The sequence below is a fragment of the Hermetia illucens genome, chromosome 3 (genome assembly GCF_905115235.1).
Source record: "Hermetia illucens chromosome 3, iHerIll2.2.curated.20191125, whole genome shotgun sequence".
Classification (NCBI taxonomy): Eukaryota; Metazoa; Arthropoda; class Insecta; order Diptera; family Stratiomyidae; genus Hermetia; species Hermetia illucens.
Window position 1 is genome coordinate 73,963,068 of NC_051851.1, and position 13,391 is coordinate 73,976,458.

The 13,391-nt window shown below is 38.9% G+C and overlaps 1 protein-coding gene across 3 annotated transcripts in view; it reads right to left on the minus strand.

The window, feature by feature from the left end:
- Positions 1-28: 28 nt before the first annotated feature.
- Positions 29-13,391, minus strand: part of LOC119650717 (probable sodium/potassium/calcium exchanger CG1090) — a 33,086-nt gene continuing 19,723 nt past the window's right edge. For 2 of the 3 annotated variants that reach the window (XM_038053730.1, XM_038053728.1), the window contains exons 4-8: positions 9,068-9,357; positions 8,251-9,003; positions 7,855-8,110; positions 7,602-7,790; positions 29-2,320 (exon numbers count right to left, since the gene is read on the minus strand). In XM_038053730.1, the coding sequence (XP_037909658.1) occupies positions 2,310-2,320; positions 7,602-7,790; positions 7,855-8,110; positions 8,251-9,003; positions 9,068-9,357 (1,499 nt within the window). In that variant the 3' untranslated portion in view covers positions 29-2,309. Of the gene's footprint in view, positions 2,321-7,590; positions 7,791-7,854; positions 8,111-8,250; positions 9,004-9,067; positions 9,358-13,391 lie in introns of those variants that run through there. The other variant, XM_038053729.1, reaches the window with a different exon arrangement.

Here is a 13,391-nt window from a genome sequence, read left to right on the forward strand (position 1 = left end):
AATAATGATGAACAATACATTCAACAAATACTTTTATTTTAATTTATTGTAAACAGGATTTGCTTTTGTTGTTATTTAAAGTTGAAGAAGTGGGAAGGAAAAGTTGTATAGCTTCCGAAATCATAGTAGTAACATTTATGGAAGTTGTTTATATTTTTTTTTTTTAATTTTTTGTTATTCAATTCATAATTATTATATTTCAATCGTTATAAATTCTGATCTTCTATTTTTACTGGTTCAATTACAATATATTAATTTAGTTTATGCTTTTATTCAGCAAAATCGAATCGAATCAACATGTTCAAATAAATTTATTTTTTTTTTCTCGTTTAAAGTTTAGAGCCTAAGATACGAGTACTAAGATGCAATTTATATAGTTTTTAGCTTCAAGTTAGATATACTTAATTTAACTAATTCGAACAGTTCGAAATGAAATGTGTAGAACAAATGAGTTAAAAAAATAAATATGTTCTCTACCTTTTCTCACTAAAATCGAATATATAGCAACTATTTTATCTTTAATAACGTATTCAATCCTATTTGTCACTAAGGTGGAACATTGATAACTTAAACTTTTTATTTATACATAATCAATTTCTTCTCATAACTAATTCAGGGTATTGTCATCAACATTGGGGCTTCCTTACATTTCTCCTTTTACTAAACTAAAAGTATTTACCTTCGAATGTTATTTTTCTTGTGGTTTGGTTGTTCTCTTCTAATATTTAAATGTTTTTGTCAGGTAGAAATTGTTACTAATTAGTCGTTGATGTTTGTTTCTTCCAAGCAGACTTACGATTTATCCTTTTTATTTTTTTGGTTGCATAATCAACAAAAAATTGTTTTTTTTCTTTGGGGTTGCTTCTTTAATGTATGTAGTTTTATCGTATATTATTTACGTTTATAGTAGGCATTATTTGGTTATGTGCTGTGACTATTTGTTCAGTGTTTCGTTTCGTGATATTTCTACTTGTGTAATGTAACTATCCAACTTCTACCGATTTCTCGGTAAAACTATTAACATGATGGACAACAGAATATTGTGGGTAAGTGAAACAAGTTCTATTGTTTCCCATGATCACTTTCTGCAATGCGCTATTTTATGATCCTTTTTACTCTGTCCCGAATTCAATTAGACTAAACAATTAACAGCTCTTAGTGTTAGAATACCATAAATTACATAATTTAAAATTTTATCCAACTAATCTACACCTGGTTCCTGTAGCTACAGCATTACTAGTTATCTTTTATATTAATTCACATTATATATATTTATTCGCAGTTTTTATTGTATTGATTGCGTGTGTATATATAATTGATACTCAATAATTGAACGTTAGGTCAACTGGAATACACTCACATGTATTCCATTTTTACTTGTTTCTTTTTGTAATTAACACATTAATAATATACAAACTACACTGTTTATCTTATTTCACATATAAATACCGGTTTATGATCTATATAAAATTCTTGTTATCTTTTTTCAATAATATCAAGCATTAATTGAACGATAATTACTCTTTTTAAAAATCACTAATTGAACTAATCTGATGATTTATTGTTTTCTTTTGATCACTCCAGAAATAATTGCAACGAGAATACTTCATATTTGTGATAACGCCCCGAGGCGTCAAGGAAGTCTAAAATATTTTCTTTTTCTCCAAGTCTTGCTTGTTAAAATCATAATACACCATGCTTTTACGTTTATCAATAATTTTTCAATCGTACTATAACTATTTAACTATCCTTGCTACTTTCAATAACTTTCCATCTTCCTTCTTTTTTGTGTCTGTATATACTCATAAGATGTTGCTTTTGCCAAAGCATTGTCCTTACTTATAACTTTAATAATATTAGATTACTTCGCTGTTCACTTTACATTTTCAATGTGTTTTTATATTTATGGGTGTCTTTATATGTTTGCATAACATCATTTTATATTATTTATAATAATATTAACAAATGCTATTATCAAGCGATGCTTGGATGAACTGTGTACATGATGAACTTAACTTATTTATTCTTACAACGAAAATATCACAAAATGTTTACAAATTAGGTAATAAAGTTCGTTATTATGGAAATGAATGTTACTTTTCAGTGGGGCTTATTTTTTGTTTCTATATTATAACGTAGATGTCTGCACTCCCTTCGGAATGTACTTATAAAATAAAATTTGTTTAAGCTGAACAAAATTGACTAAAAAACGATTATGGTGATTTCCAACGACAGTGATGATAAAACCTGCTGCTGTTCGGTGTTGCTATGGACGATGATGCCAGTTGAAACCTTTTCATTTCTTTTACTTAATATGAGCCTGTAAGAAAGAAAATATGGATAAGTGGCAGTTCATCTCTTGTAAGAATTTCAATCTTATTCACAACTTCCAGTAATTTGTATTAATTTGAAGTGTTAAAATACTGGTATTGGTTCAATTGGTTTTGCCGATTCTATCGTCCAAAGTAATAAAAACTTTAGAAAAAGCTCAGCTCTTCAAGTAAGGTTCTACCTGACACACCCTTGCTGTGGCACCCGGCAGTCAGGGCTGACGAGCAAGTGGGTAAAGAGGGTGGATATAAATTTTAATAGTTAGTTTTCGCCTTGGATTAGTTCCATACCGAACACAAGTTTTCTCGCTATGTTGCCAGGGTCACGCCACTTACCGTTCCAAACGATTAAGACCCATTTTTGCAATTCATGTAGTAAGGATGCGATCTGTTAAATCCAATATAACCAGAATCATACTTCGCTTCGGATGCTACAAAGTACGCAATTTTTTGCCAGAACAATTTATCTTCAGAGTGTCAAATTCGTTAGCAGAGTTTACCTAGATGATCCACATTAAAAAAGCTTCGATTAACCTACCTCCGTTAGTCTTTTCGGAATATCAGAGAAACATCGTACGACAGTGAGATGCTCTTTTATCTGAACGGCTCAATAGGTTACGGTGGGCGGGTCACTTCGTATGGATGAGGATGATCCAGCCCGGAAAGTTTATAAGGGCAATATCTATGGTAGAAAGAGAAGACGAGGCAGACCCTGTCTGAGATGGAGCGATGGCGTTGGTCAGAACGCCAGACAGCTTTTAGGGATATCGAATTGGTGGACCTCGGCGCAAAAGGCAAGCCTAGACCGGATACCGGTTATTGCGCCGTTGATGATGATGATGAATGCGCGACAAAACTGATGGTAAAATCTAGTTTGTGAGGTATGGGATGAGGATTTCCGGTCCTTCATATATACGTATTTTCCACGCGATTACGGTAAAAACAGAACCATCTTCTATAATATTTGTCCCTCTTCATTAAGGACATCGCGGTGAGAAGAGTAAGCTTAAGTTACCTCCTCAATTGAACCGGATGGTCGGGGCGTATGGGGAGGTAGCTTATATTAACTATTAGCACATGCTCACAGAGTGTTTGATTTGATTGATTGATTACAAGGCAAGGATCTCTTTTCGCGTCTTGATACCTCATTAATACAACAAATTTACTTCGCTTTGGGACTTTGAGATTTGTTGACATATATGACAATTCTTACATAGACTGGGAACCACGGTCATGGGAAAAAGCTCTGGGGTGAAAATGATGCGGGCTGTCCTCCAATTTCAAAATTAGTTTACCGTTGTTAAGTTTCTATTCCTACCCTCGCGCAAAACGCGGACCTGCGCTGAATCTTCCAATTCATCTCCACTCCCTCGACGGTGCAGTAACTTTACATTTATATCGTTGAACAGAAGTATTTGGAAGTTATGGGCGCTTGATGATAGATCTCTTAAATGTATCCGAGTCTTCAGAGAAACTTCAACAAACTTGCCTACCACACTTGTTAAAACGATGGGAATCGGCCCAGAAGGAGTATTCTGTTGGTCGGTGGCTATTCTGCTAAAACTTGTTGCCCCTGTGAGATTAAGAGTTCTGATGCAAAAATCAGGTGAACAATAGTTCGCAGAAACTTCGGATGTGCTTGTCTACCGCAACGTCTTCCAACAAGGACTCGCACTTCGTATTTCAAACTTCATCTTGCCAGCCTAAAAGCAAATGAAGTCATTAAGCACTTGTGCGGAGAATCGTCCCCTTTCCCTTCTTCCTCTTTTTCCTCACAATGCAAACAATTGGTACTACTTTTAATTCTTGACTTCGAAGAGTTTCCCGAACGTGACTTAACACTGATTTATGCTTGCTAAGGTTTACAACTCTGTGACATTTAATTCAGCGTTGGTCACATGTGGATAAATTTGTTTTATCACTATATGGTGTTTGTTTTACCACTATCTGGTGGCCAATATTTTGAAAGTGGAAGCGTCCCCACGGTTGCTTGGACGAAATATGCATTACTTCTCCCCAGGTCTTCCTGAGAAACCGACACTACTCTACTGTTCTGCAGAATGTGTATCTAGGACGACCCACTCGTCGGCCACTATTCTACAGTGGTTTCCATTGCATTGCATAGCAAGTAATGTATTAAAGTGCGACCTATCCCTTCCGGCCTCTTATTGACACATCTACCGGTACCTGGCCCGTACTCCATTCAGCTCAGTGCTTAAGATTTTTTCAAGCAAGAGCACCCTGATGACGCGGCGGAAACAGGTGTTGGCGAAGGCTTGGTACCTTTGAGTAACAGTGGCGGTTACTTTCCAAGTGCTGATCCCCTATAACACCGCAGACAGAAAATTGGCTCAGAAGAACCTCAACATGATGTTGATGCAGGTATCTGCAAAGACAAAGCAGCGAATGCGGATCTAGCCCTGTTAATGGGTCGGTAAACATCAAGATCGGTGCCACACAAGTTAATCGACAACCTCGATGTTCTGCCCATTGATGCAGAGTATGATATCTCGTCAATCTGGGAACTTGGTTTTGTTCGTGTTTATCTTTATAACTTGCTGTACATTTCTTGTCGGGAAGAAATTAAGCGAGATAATAACCTGTCTGTAAAACTCAACGTCATTAAAGAAGAATTGAATTGGAAAGTCAAGAGTTTATTGAAGAAAGGCAAGTGAGCCGATCAAGTTAAATCATTTGTACGAAACCTTACCCTTGGGCGATCAATAACTCTCCCATCTATTAAGTCGACATATTTTTTTCTATAGAAAACAGTCTTAAGAATCATCCTTCAATGTTTCAAGCTGAAACTCGCGTTGGTTTTTTTTTGAATTTTTGTTTGTAAAGGCAAGTTGGGAAATTTCATGCAAGTCAATAACTAACAAGCACATTCATTCATATGAATTGTATTTATGACATCAGGTTTTCCGGATACTTTTTGAGATTGCTTGACCATTTATTATTCGATTTGCTTGCTTCTTTTTTTGTTTTATTCTTTTGTCTTTAAAAAACTGCATTTAAACTTAACCAGTAAGTGTGCTGGTTAAATTCAGGAAAAATTGCGGGAATGGCGATTAGTTTTATTCAGCCACTGAAGCACAACGTTCAACACCACATTGGCAATACTCAGCGTCCAATATTTTCGAATGTATGACCTTTAACACCTGAAAAATTTGCTGTCGCGAAGACAAAATTTGTGATTTTACGGCACTATTTCGTTTTTACACTTCGCCTTTCACCAGAATATACAGTGACTATCTTGCGAAGACAAGCATAGCTTAAATGCTCAGACTTACGGAAGGTTACGTTACCACTTCCCATCCACGATTTTGCGCATAAATTAACAAATTGCCAAATACTTTTCACCTTAGATCTAGCTAAGACGTATGATCAAATCGAACTCTTCGGACTGTTCAAAGCACCCCAAACTTTTCAGGAATGTCTATAGTGTGAGACCTATATTTCTTTTTTAATTGTTTGGATGTTGCTCTGGTCGTTTCTTGCTCAGAGTCTATAGTTTTACAATATTTAGAAAATATTTTTCAATGTCTCTTCAATTTAGATCTTCTTTCGATTTTTTTTTCAGATAGTTTATCCAGAATTTCTCAAGATAGATATCCTTAGAATGTTAATTTTTCAGCAATTGCAGATGCCCATGGGGAAGTAACACCTTTGACGGACATTCCCGCACAATCTATGCGGAAGTTTTATGTCGACAATAAATATGTTTCGAAGTTTCAGCTGAAACAATCACTGCGGAAAGACACGTTTGCTCGACTCATTTTGGAGGAGCTAAGCAAATTCCTAGTTTTAAACGGCATAGAACAACAGCATATGGCAAACAGTACAGAATGCTGAAGGTTGCTTTTATGGCCCATAATCCGTCTTGCGCCAGAGTCCTACAATTAGTATTGCTAGGGGCCCGAACAGTGCTTCGCGAAGAGTTGGCTACTAACACCGCTAAATTGGTGTATGAGGGAACTTGATGCTGCCCAGTGGTTTTATAATTAGAATCAAGATGTCGATATATTCTTCGGGGATAGTGCGTTCACTTGAGGCCGCATTGTCTAAACTGCAGTGTCCTGACGTCGATAGTGTTGTCAATTCCAGAGAGCTGGAGACGCGTTGGTAGTTTTGTTAAGAACTGACGCGTCAAGGTAATTTGTGAAGTATGCGAAATGCGCCATTGTTGACTTGCTTAGATGCGTTTCCCCTCCACCGTTCTGTGTCATGTGCTCCCCTCGTCAGCCATCTTCAGATTGCATGACATGACCTATCCTATGCCACTTCTTCCTTCTCATCAACACGACCGCCAGTAATTAGCCTGTTTTCGGATAGCAGTGACATTTTCAGGTTTTCGACAAAACAACGAAGGCAGATTGCTGTTAATTCACCGAGTGACATCAAATTCGGTGCCCCCGTCGGCAGGAACGACGTCGCTGAGATAACAAATTGATCAACGCCTTCGATGTTTTACCCATTAATGCAGATAGGATGAATGCGAAGACCCATCAGACTGAGAACCTTAGTTTTATTGGTATTTATTCTCTGTTTGATTCTACTTCCTTTTTCTCAAAATCGAGAGCCACTTGGCCAATGGTCATGGGGAGATAGCAAGTAGATGTCATGAGCGTAGTTGAAGTTTTTGAGGAAAGATGTCATAATCCATTGAAGCGCTCCACGTCCTCCCGACAAGACCGCATACATGTTCTTTCGTGATGTGGCATACGATTCTGAATTCATTGCTATCTGCAGCAGCTACTGCTTCCCTGACCAGCGTAATAATAAGTTTCATTTTGTCACGGTGTAAACCTCTCTAGACTCCACGGGGTTTCGTACGGTATTGAAGCTCGAGTTCGTGCGTAACCCTGGGTTATTGCAATGTTCCTCATTTTGGACTGGAATGTGAAATTTGGTGTCCTGATCGAAAGTATCTAACTTCGCTTAAGCCCAGAATGTATGGCTTATAACGCTGGAGCACACGCTCAAGTTGGAGAAAACGAGTCTAACACACTGAAGATCCTCCATACCGTTGTCGACGAGCATACCCACATTCCAAGAACGAGCTCGTGTCTTGATACGATAGCTGTTATTAGTTAGCCTTAGATTTAGAGACAGGGAGATTTACATTTACAAGAGGAGGAAAAAAATTGTACAAACCCAAAATATCGGAAGGAACAAGGGCAAGTAATTAACGAGTCCATTGATTTTCGAACTTACGGTAGGAAAAGCTTCCATGATTTTCTAGGGGGCGAACACATATTCAAAACTTACTTGAGCACTCTGGTGGATTGAGCTGTCCGAATACATTTAATTCGTACAATGATGCAAGTGTGATGAATAACAAGTACCATAGCATTAGTATAATTCCCAATCGTCTATCTAATTTCCATCCATTCAAATGGGTGGATAATAAAAGAAAGATAACAGTTGATAGAAGTGATAGTGTAGAGTAAGCAAGGCCTGAAAGAGGTACAAAAGTAGACGCTGTATGCTCTGAGTTTACATTAGCTCATTTACGAATTACCTTTAGAAATAACATTAACATGAGATCCAGGTGCAATAATAGCCGTCTGAATAAACCATGGCAAGCCAAGACACACTAGAATATCGAAGACATTTGAGCCGACTGCATTCGATACAGCCATATCACCATAGCCTTCTTTAATTACTGCAATTGAACTCAGAGCGTCTGGTACTGAAACACCGGCTGCAACAAATGTTAAGCCCATCACCGTGTCTGGAATTCCGAGCGTTGACCCAATGATTGTTATCATCCACACCTGCGATAGAGAATAGTGAGAGTGAGTTAGCCGACAAATCCATAAGTTAATTTTTACAAAGAAAAGTTATTTCGAAAGATCTCTCTGCGGTTTATGCCAAATTTATTTAGTCGTTCTGAATACAAGAGCAAAATGCTTACCATAAAATATGAATAGAATGATATCCAAATCATCGAAACCAGGAAGGTGAATGGATACCAATTCCGATATTTCTCAGTGCGGCAATCCGGCATAGTTAACCGGCACATGTAGTGAATAGGATAAACTACGGCCCAAGAAATTTGTGCTGGCAAACCTCCATCCACAGGTTTCTCAAGAGGATTTGTGGGCTCCTGCGCTTTTGGATCTTTGGACTTGTAGTATCCCGGTTGGGCTGACTGTGGAGCCACTTGTGGCTTTTGAGAAGTGTTGTCGGGTTGATCAGCAGCTGGGCTGATAGCTTTTTCTTCTTGCGCTGCATTGTATCCGTAATTTTGTTGTCCTTGGCTCTGATTCCATCCAGTATTCTGCGCACTATAATCATTTCCCCATGAATCGGCAGCCGGTGCCGTTTGTACAGGATTGGCTGGCGCATCGTCCCAGGCAGCATTTGGATCCCAACTTGCGTTTGGATCGATATATGCTTGATATTCATTAGTTTGATCATATTGTTGTCCGGTTTGTTGTTGTTGCCCTTGTGGATCTTGTGAGAGGCTTGTAACGGCCTGACTGTCTTGTCCTTGGGTGTAAGTGCTGTCTGGAATATTTTTATAAGTAACGAGAGCAGATTGTTCTTCTTTAGAAGGAAGTTTGATTGGAAGATTGAGAGAAAGTGCCCATTTTTCTAGAGGTGCGTTAAAGTGTAATGTTATGCAGTATATTACGTAGAAGACAAGCATGACTACAGATTCTGGCTGCAAATTCAAAACGATTGCATGATTAGTTTTAGTAATTAAGATTAATGAGGATTGCACTCACCCATGAGATAACATCATTGCAAATGATAATTAGCATGACTAAAATCGATAACGCGTAGAAGAAACAGTCCCGTACCAAAGGCCACCAATTTAATTGGCAAACGGTTCCTGAACACAAAGCGCACACTGATATAACAAACATTATGTTAAAAACCGCTGATCCGATGACCCCACTAATGCCAATATCATCTTTCGCAAAGAAGACACCAATTATCACGGTCGCTAGCTCGGGAGCTGAACTACCAGCAGCCATGAAGGTCGCTCCGGCAACGTCGGGAGATAATTTGAGTTCTGTAAAAAGGGAATAAATTATTAAGATTCTATTCAGTTAAAAAACCATACTAAAGTAGTATACAAGTAAATTATGTTGAAATAGGTAAGCTATTACGGAAAAGAGAACAAGTAATGTTCGAGCACCAGCTCAAAGAGGTAAGATATGAATGGCCGCCCGAAAAATAGCAGCAAAGAAGAAAGTTCGGTAAATCGAAAAACGACGTCCTAAAGAATACTATAAGACAGCAGTTAATGATAGGAAGAATACACTAAATACAGAAGAAATTAAATTAAATTTGTATTTTTGAGATAGCGGCAAACCGTTTACAATAAAAAAATATTCTCTGGCAATTGTGGGCCGACTTCAAAGATGGCAAAGAACCGTGGTTTGTAGGGATCTCTGAGAGAACTGGTTGGCAGAGACTGTAAAAAAGATTGGGTGCGGATATGGAGAGGAGACCGATGGTGGCTGCTGGAATTGAGCTATTAAGAGCATTGCTAGTATCGTACTCGTAGATAACTAATATCCTTACTTAACTTCCTTGTTAAGTATGTTGTATTGTGCAATGCAAATAGACTTTTATAATCAGGTTACTGGGAAGCGAGCCTCTGGTTATAGCAATATCTTGGAACTGCTACCAAGAGGATTTTGACCATCTTTAATAGACTACGTTACACGTGAGCTAGGCTTCAGGAGAAATGTTTCTAAGACCAGCAATATACTGCAAGATTATGACATCGTATTTTCCATCAACGGATTATAAATAAGCTTTGGAACGCGATACACAAAATATATGTGAATCGTCTTCCAAAGTTTGCCAGCGTTTCCTAGGTAGAGATACCGGAGATGCAGGAAGCCTGCCCATAAGAATAAAGGGTGATCGCACTACCAAGTGAAATATAGCTATTTTGACTGCTTGTCGAGCCACCATTAAACCTCTAGAGTCAGCGGGTCAGCGCGGCGATGCCTCTCATCTCTCGGTTCCCTGACACAGGAATATAGAAGCGAAGACGAGCCGAAAGCATAGTAGCCACTTGTGTACCTCGATGTTGATAAGTTGGGAATTATTCAAATAAGTGGCTAAATGATTTATCGTAAACGAATGCTACTTGAAACTCGTGGTTCCCAGAAATCCTGTTGCTATTGGCTCCAACCTGTAGTATATAACGACAGCCGCCCACGATTGCCTGGTTGTTGATAACATCCGGCTTGATAGATTGCGGTAGCCTGATCACTTAATCTGTATGACGGAAGACGTAGCAGACCCTGCCTGAGATGGAGCAATAGCGTAGGCCAGAACGCCAGACTGCTTTTAGGAATACTGAATTCACGGAATTCGGCGCGAAACCTAGATGTCTGGAGTTCCTTGCTAAGGCAATGATAGACCGGATACCGGTTGTTAAGCCGCTGATGAAGATTGGCTGCAACAAATTTTTTATTGTCCCTAATTTGTGCTCTAATATCACATTTGGATCCAATATTCTTGTTGGCCTAGTTGTTTGTGGAAATAAATCTGTCGATGTTGCAACGGCGTGGTTTTCCATGTTGTTTTCCAGTTTTTCGGTAATATGCGGCATACCCTCTGTCAGTGCTGACTATGTAAACGCTACAAGAACGCCATATGTACTTCCCTAATTCCATCTTAGAAAATTTCATCTACAGCATCATTGCATCACGTAACACGGTACTAAATGGCACGCAAGGAGTCATATCGGTAGGCCAATCTGTACAATCTGTGCACTACATGGCGGTTCATTAGAGTACACGCCGGTACATTAGAGTAATGTGAGTTTCCCTAATTACCAACAAAGGTGATGTAGTTATCCCTGATGAGGTGAAAGTGTACTACGTCTACAGCTTGTAGTAAATTTCGTTTAATTTAGTGGAAATCGCCTATTCAACGACCTCCCGTCTAGCACGTTCGTAGGTTTCTGCGAATCTTAAAGCATTCTGTAGAGGCTAAAGGTGCGCATATTCTTCGTTTAAGAAAACCTTACCGAGGTATCTTCCTCTGAGATCGCCCCTTCCGTGAAGATGATTAGGTCTGTAATACTAAAATGCTCGTAGTTATTTATCGACCGTCATTCTTTTTTGGTGATTACGACGGAATTAGTCTTTTCAAAGATGAATTTGGAAAACGGCAGGCATCAAAGTCACCTGTGTTTGCCAAGGATTTTCCTGATGAACACATGACCGCACGCAACACGCAACAATGGTATCCAACCTATATGCTGCTCTGTTTCACCCCCAAATGAATGGGGGACACATTTGGGATAACTTCGATTACTGTGGTCGGCCTAGTATCCATTGCTCCAATAATACTTAGGCAACCTAGCCTTTGAATATACCGTCAGCAGCTTCCAGATGTTACGAGATTCAATCTTGGCCACCACGCAATGCATGGATACATTAAAATGAACTTTATCCAATGAATCTGCAATGGTGAAAGTCCCCAGGTCTTACCAATTGCAGTTTTACAGCATCAGGACGATCTGTAGAATCTCTGATTTTATTCCTGGATATGGTGTTTTTCTGTTAGCTCCTAAATTCTTGACTTTTTGTACCAGTTGATTCCCGCCATTGATGGGTGGGTAGCTTATAGCTCCCCACCTAATGTTCGTAGTGAACATAACTAGTCCAGTACTAAACTTGGCGATAATTATGATTGCTAAATTGCCCGCAAATGCTTGTGCAAAGACCATAACAGAGAAGAGAAAACCCTTCTCTAAGACATCCTGCCTCAAAGCACTTTTATCGGACTAGTGTGTGGATTTTTTCTACATTCAAACATGTGAAGGATCCATTCCATACTGTCTTGCCGCTTTACAAATCGTCGCAAATCAGGCATAATTGAAGGCACCTTCGATGTCCATGAACGCATATTGTTTTTTGGACATCACCTTCTCAACTTTTGCCGTGAGCTCCTGAAGTGTGCACTCCCTAGATGGTCACCTAGGAATGTATGTATCCCTTATGAACCGGTATGCTAGGCTTCCCAATGCTTTTAGTAGTAGTAGACTTTTTTTGTGTTCATACAGGTAAGTTTCCCTTGTTTGGGAATAAATATTCCCTCCACATCGCGACTATTAAATGGAATATAAATATGTACCAGCCATGTACGCTGTGTACTCCGAGTATTTAGACCCTAAGAATCCATTGTCTCTATTACTAGAGCAGGAGTAATGCTATCCGGTCCGGCAGACTTGTATTTATGGAACGAGTTAAATACCCATTTTACTCACTCCAGTGATATAACTTTGAGATTTTGGATGCTGCATGAGAAATGCACTTCAATCAAATGGTTTGACATTTCTTCATTGCTTTCTGTATACCTTAAGCTCTGTAATCGTCGATAACCCAGCTGTTGACTACGTTCTTTGACAAGGATCCACTTCAACTCCCTCTTTGCAACGTCTCCAAGATATTATAATTTTAGCCCGCCTTAGAGCTTACTGTGAATCTTTATACCGACTCCAATCAGACGTTGAATTAGACTTTAGAGCTCCGTGAGAGTATCCTTGTTATGATGTCGACGGCCTATCCCCTAACCACGTTAAAGAAACTGAGTTCATTACCTAAATTGAGGGGCTACAATTCAGTTCCTACCAGATACTCTAACAGTCACGATCCTTTCGCGTTCATGTTGGAATTACCATAGCATGCTGCTATTACCTCCATGCCTTTACTTTTGGAATACTCGATAGCTTCCCAGTGGAATTTGATAAATACCATCTGCATCTCAAGGAAATTAAGCAGAACGTCAAAAAATCACCTTATCTCCCTGTTGACTTTTTATGGTTAGTGTGGCCGCTGTGGTGCCGCCATCTCATAGGTGGTTAATCGACATAGTCTGGAGATCTTTTGAAACCACCATGCGAGAGCTGGGTCTGGCACTTACATTAGCACACAACAGCTCAACATGTCGGAAGTTTGAGCCTCGGATTTCGTCACCAATAACCTATGTTCTTGTATGAAGTGCAGCGAGTGTACTATCAATAAATTACTTGATTGAAGAAAATTTCTGATAAGAAGCTATTGTCGGAGATATAAC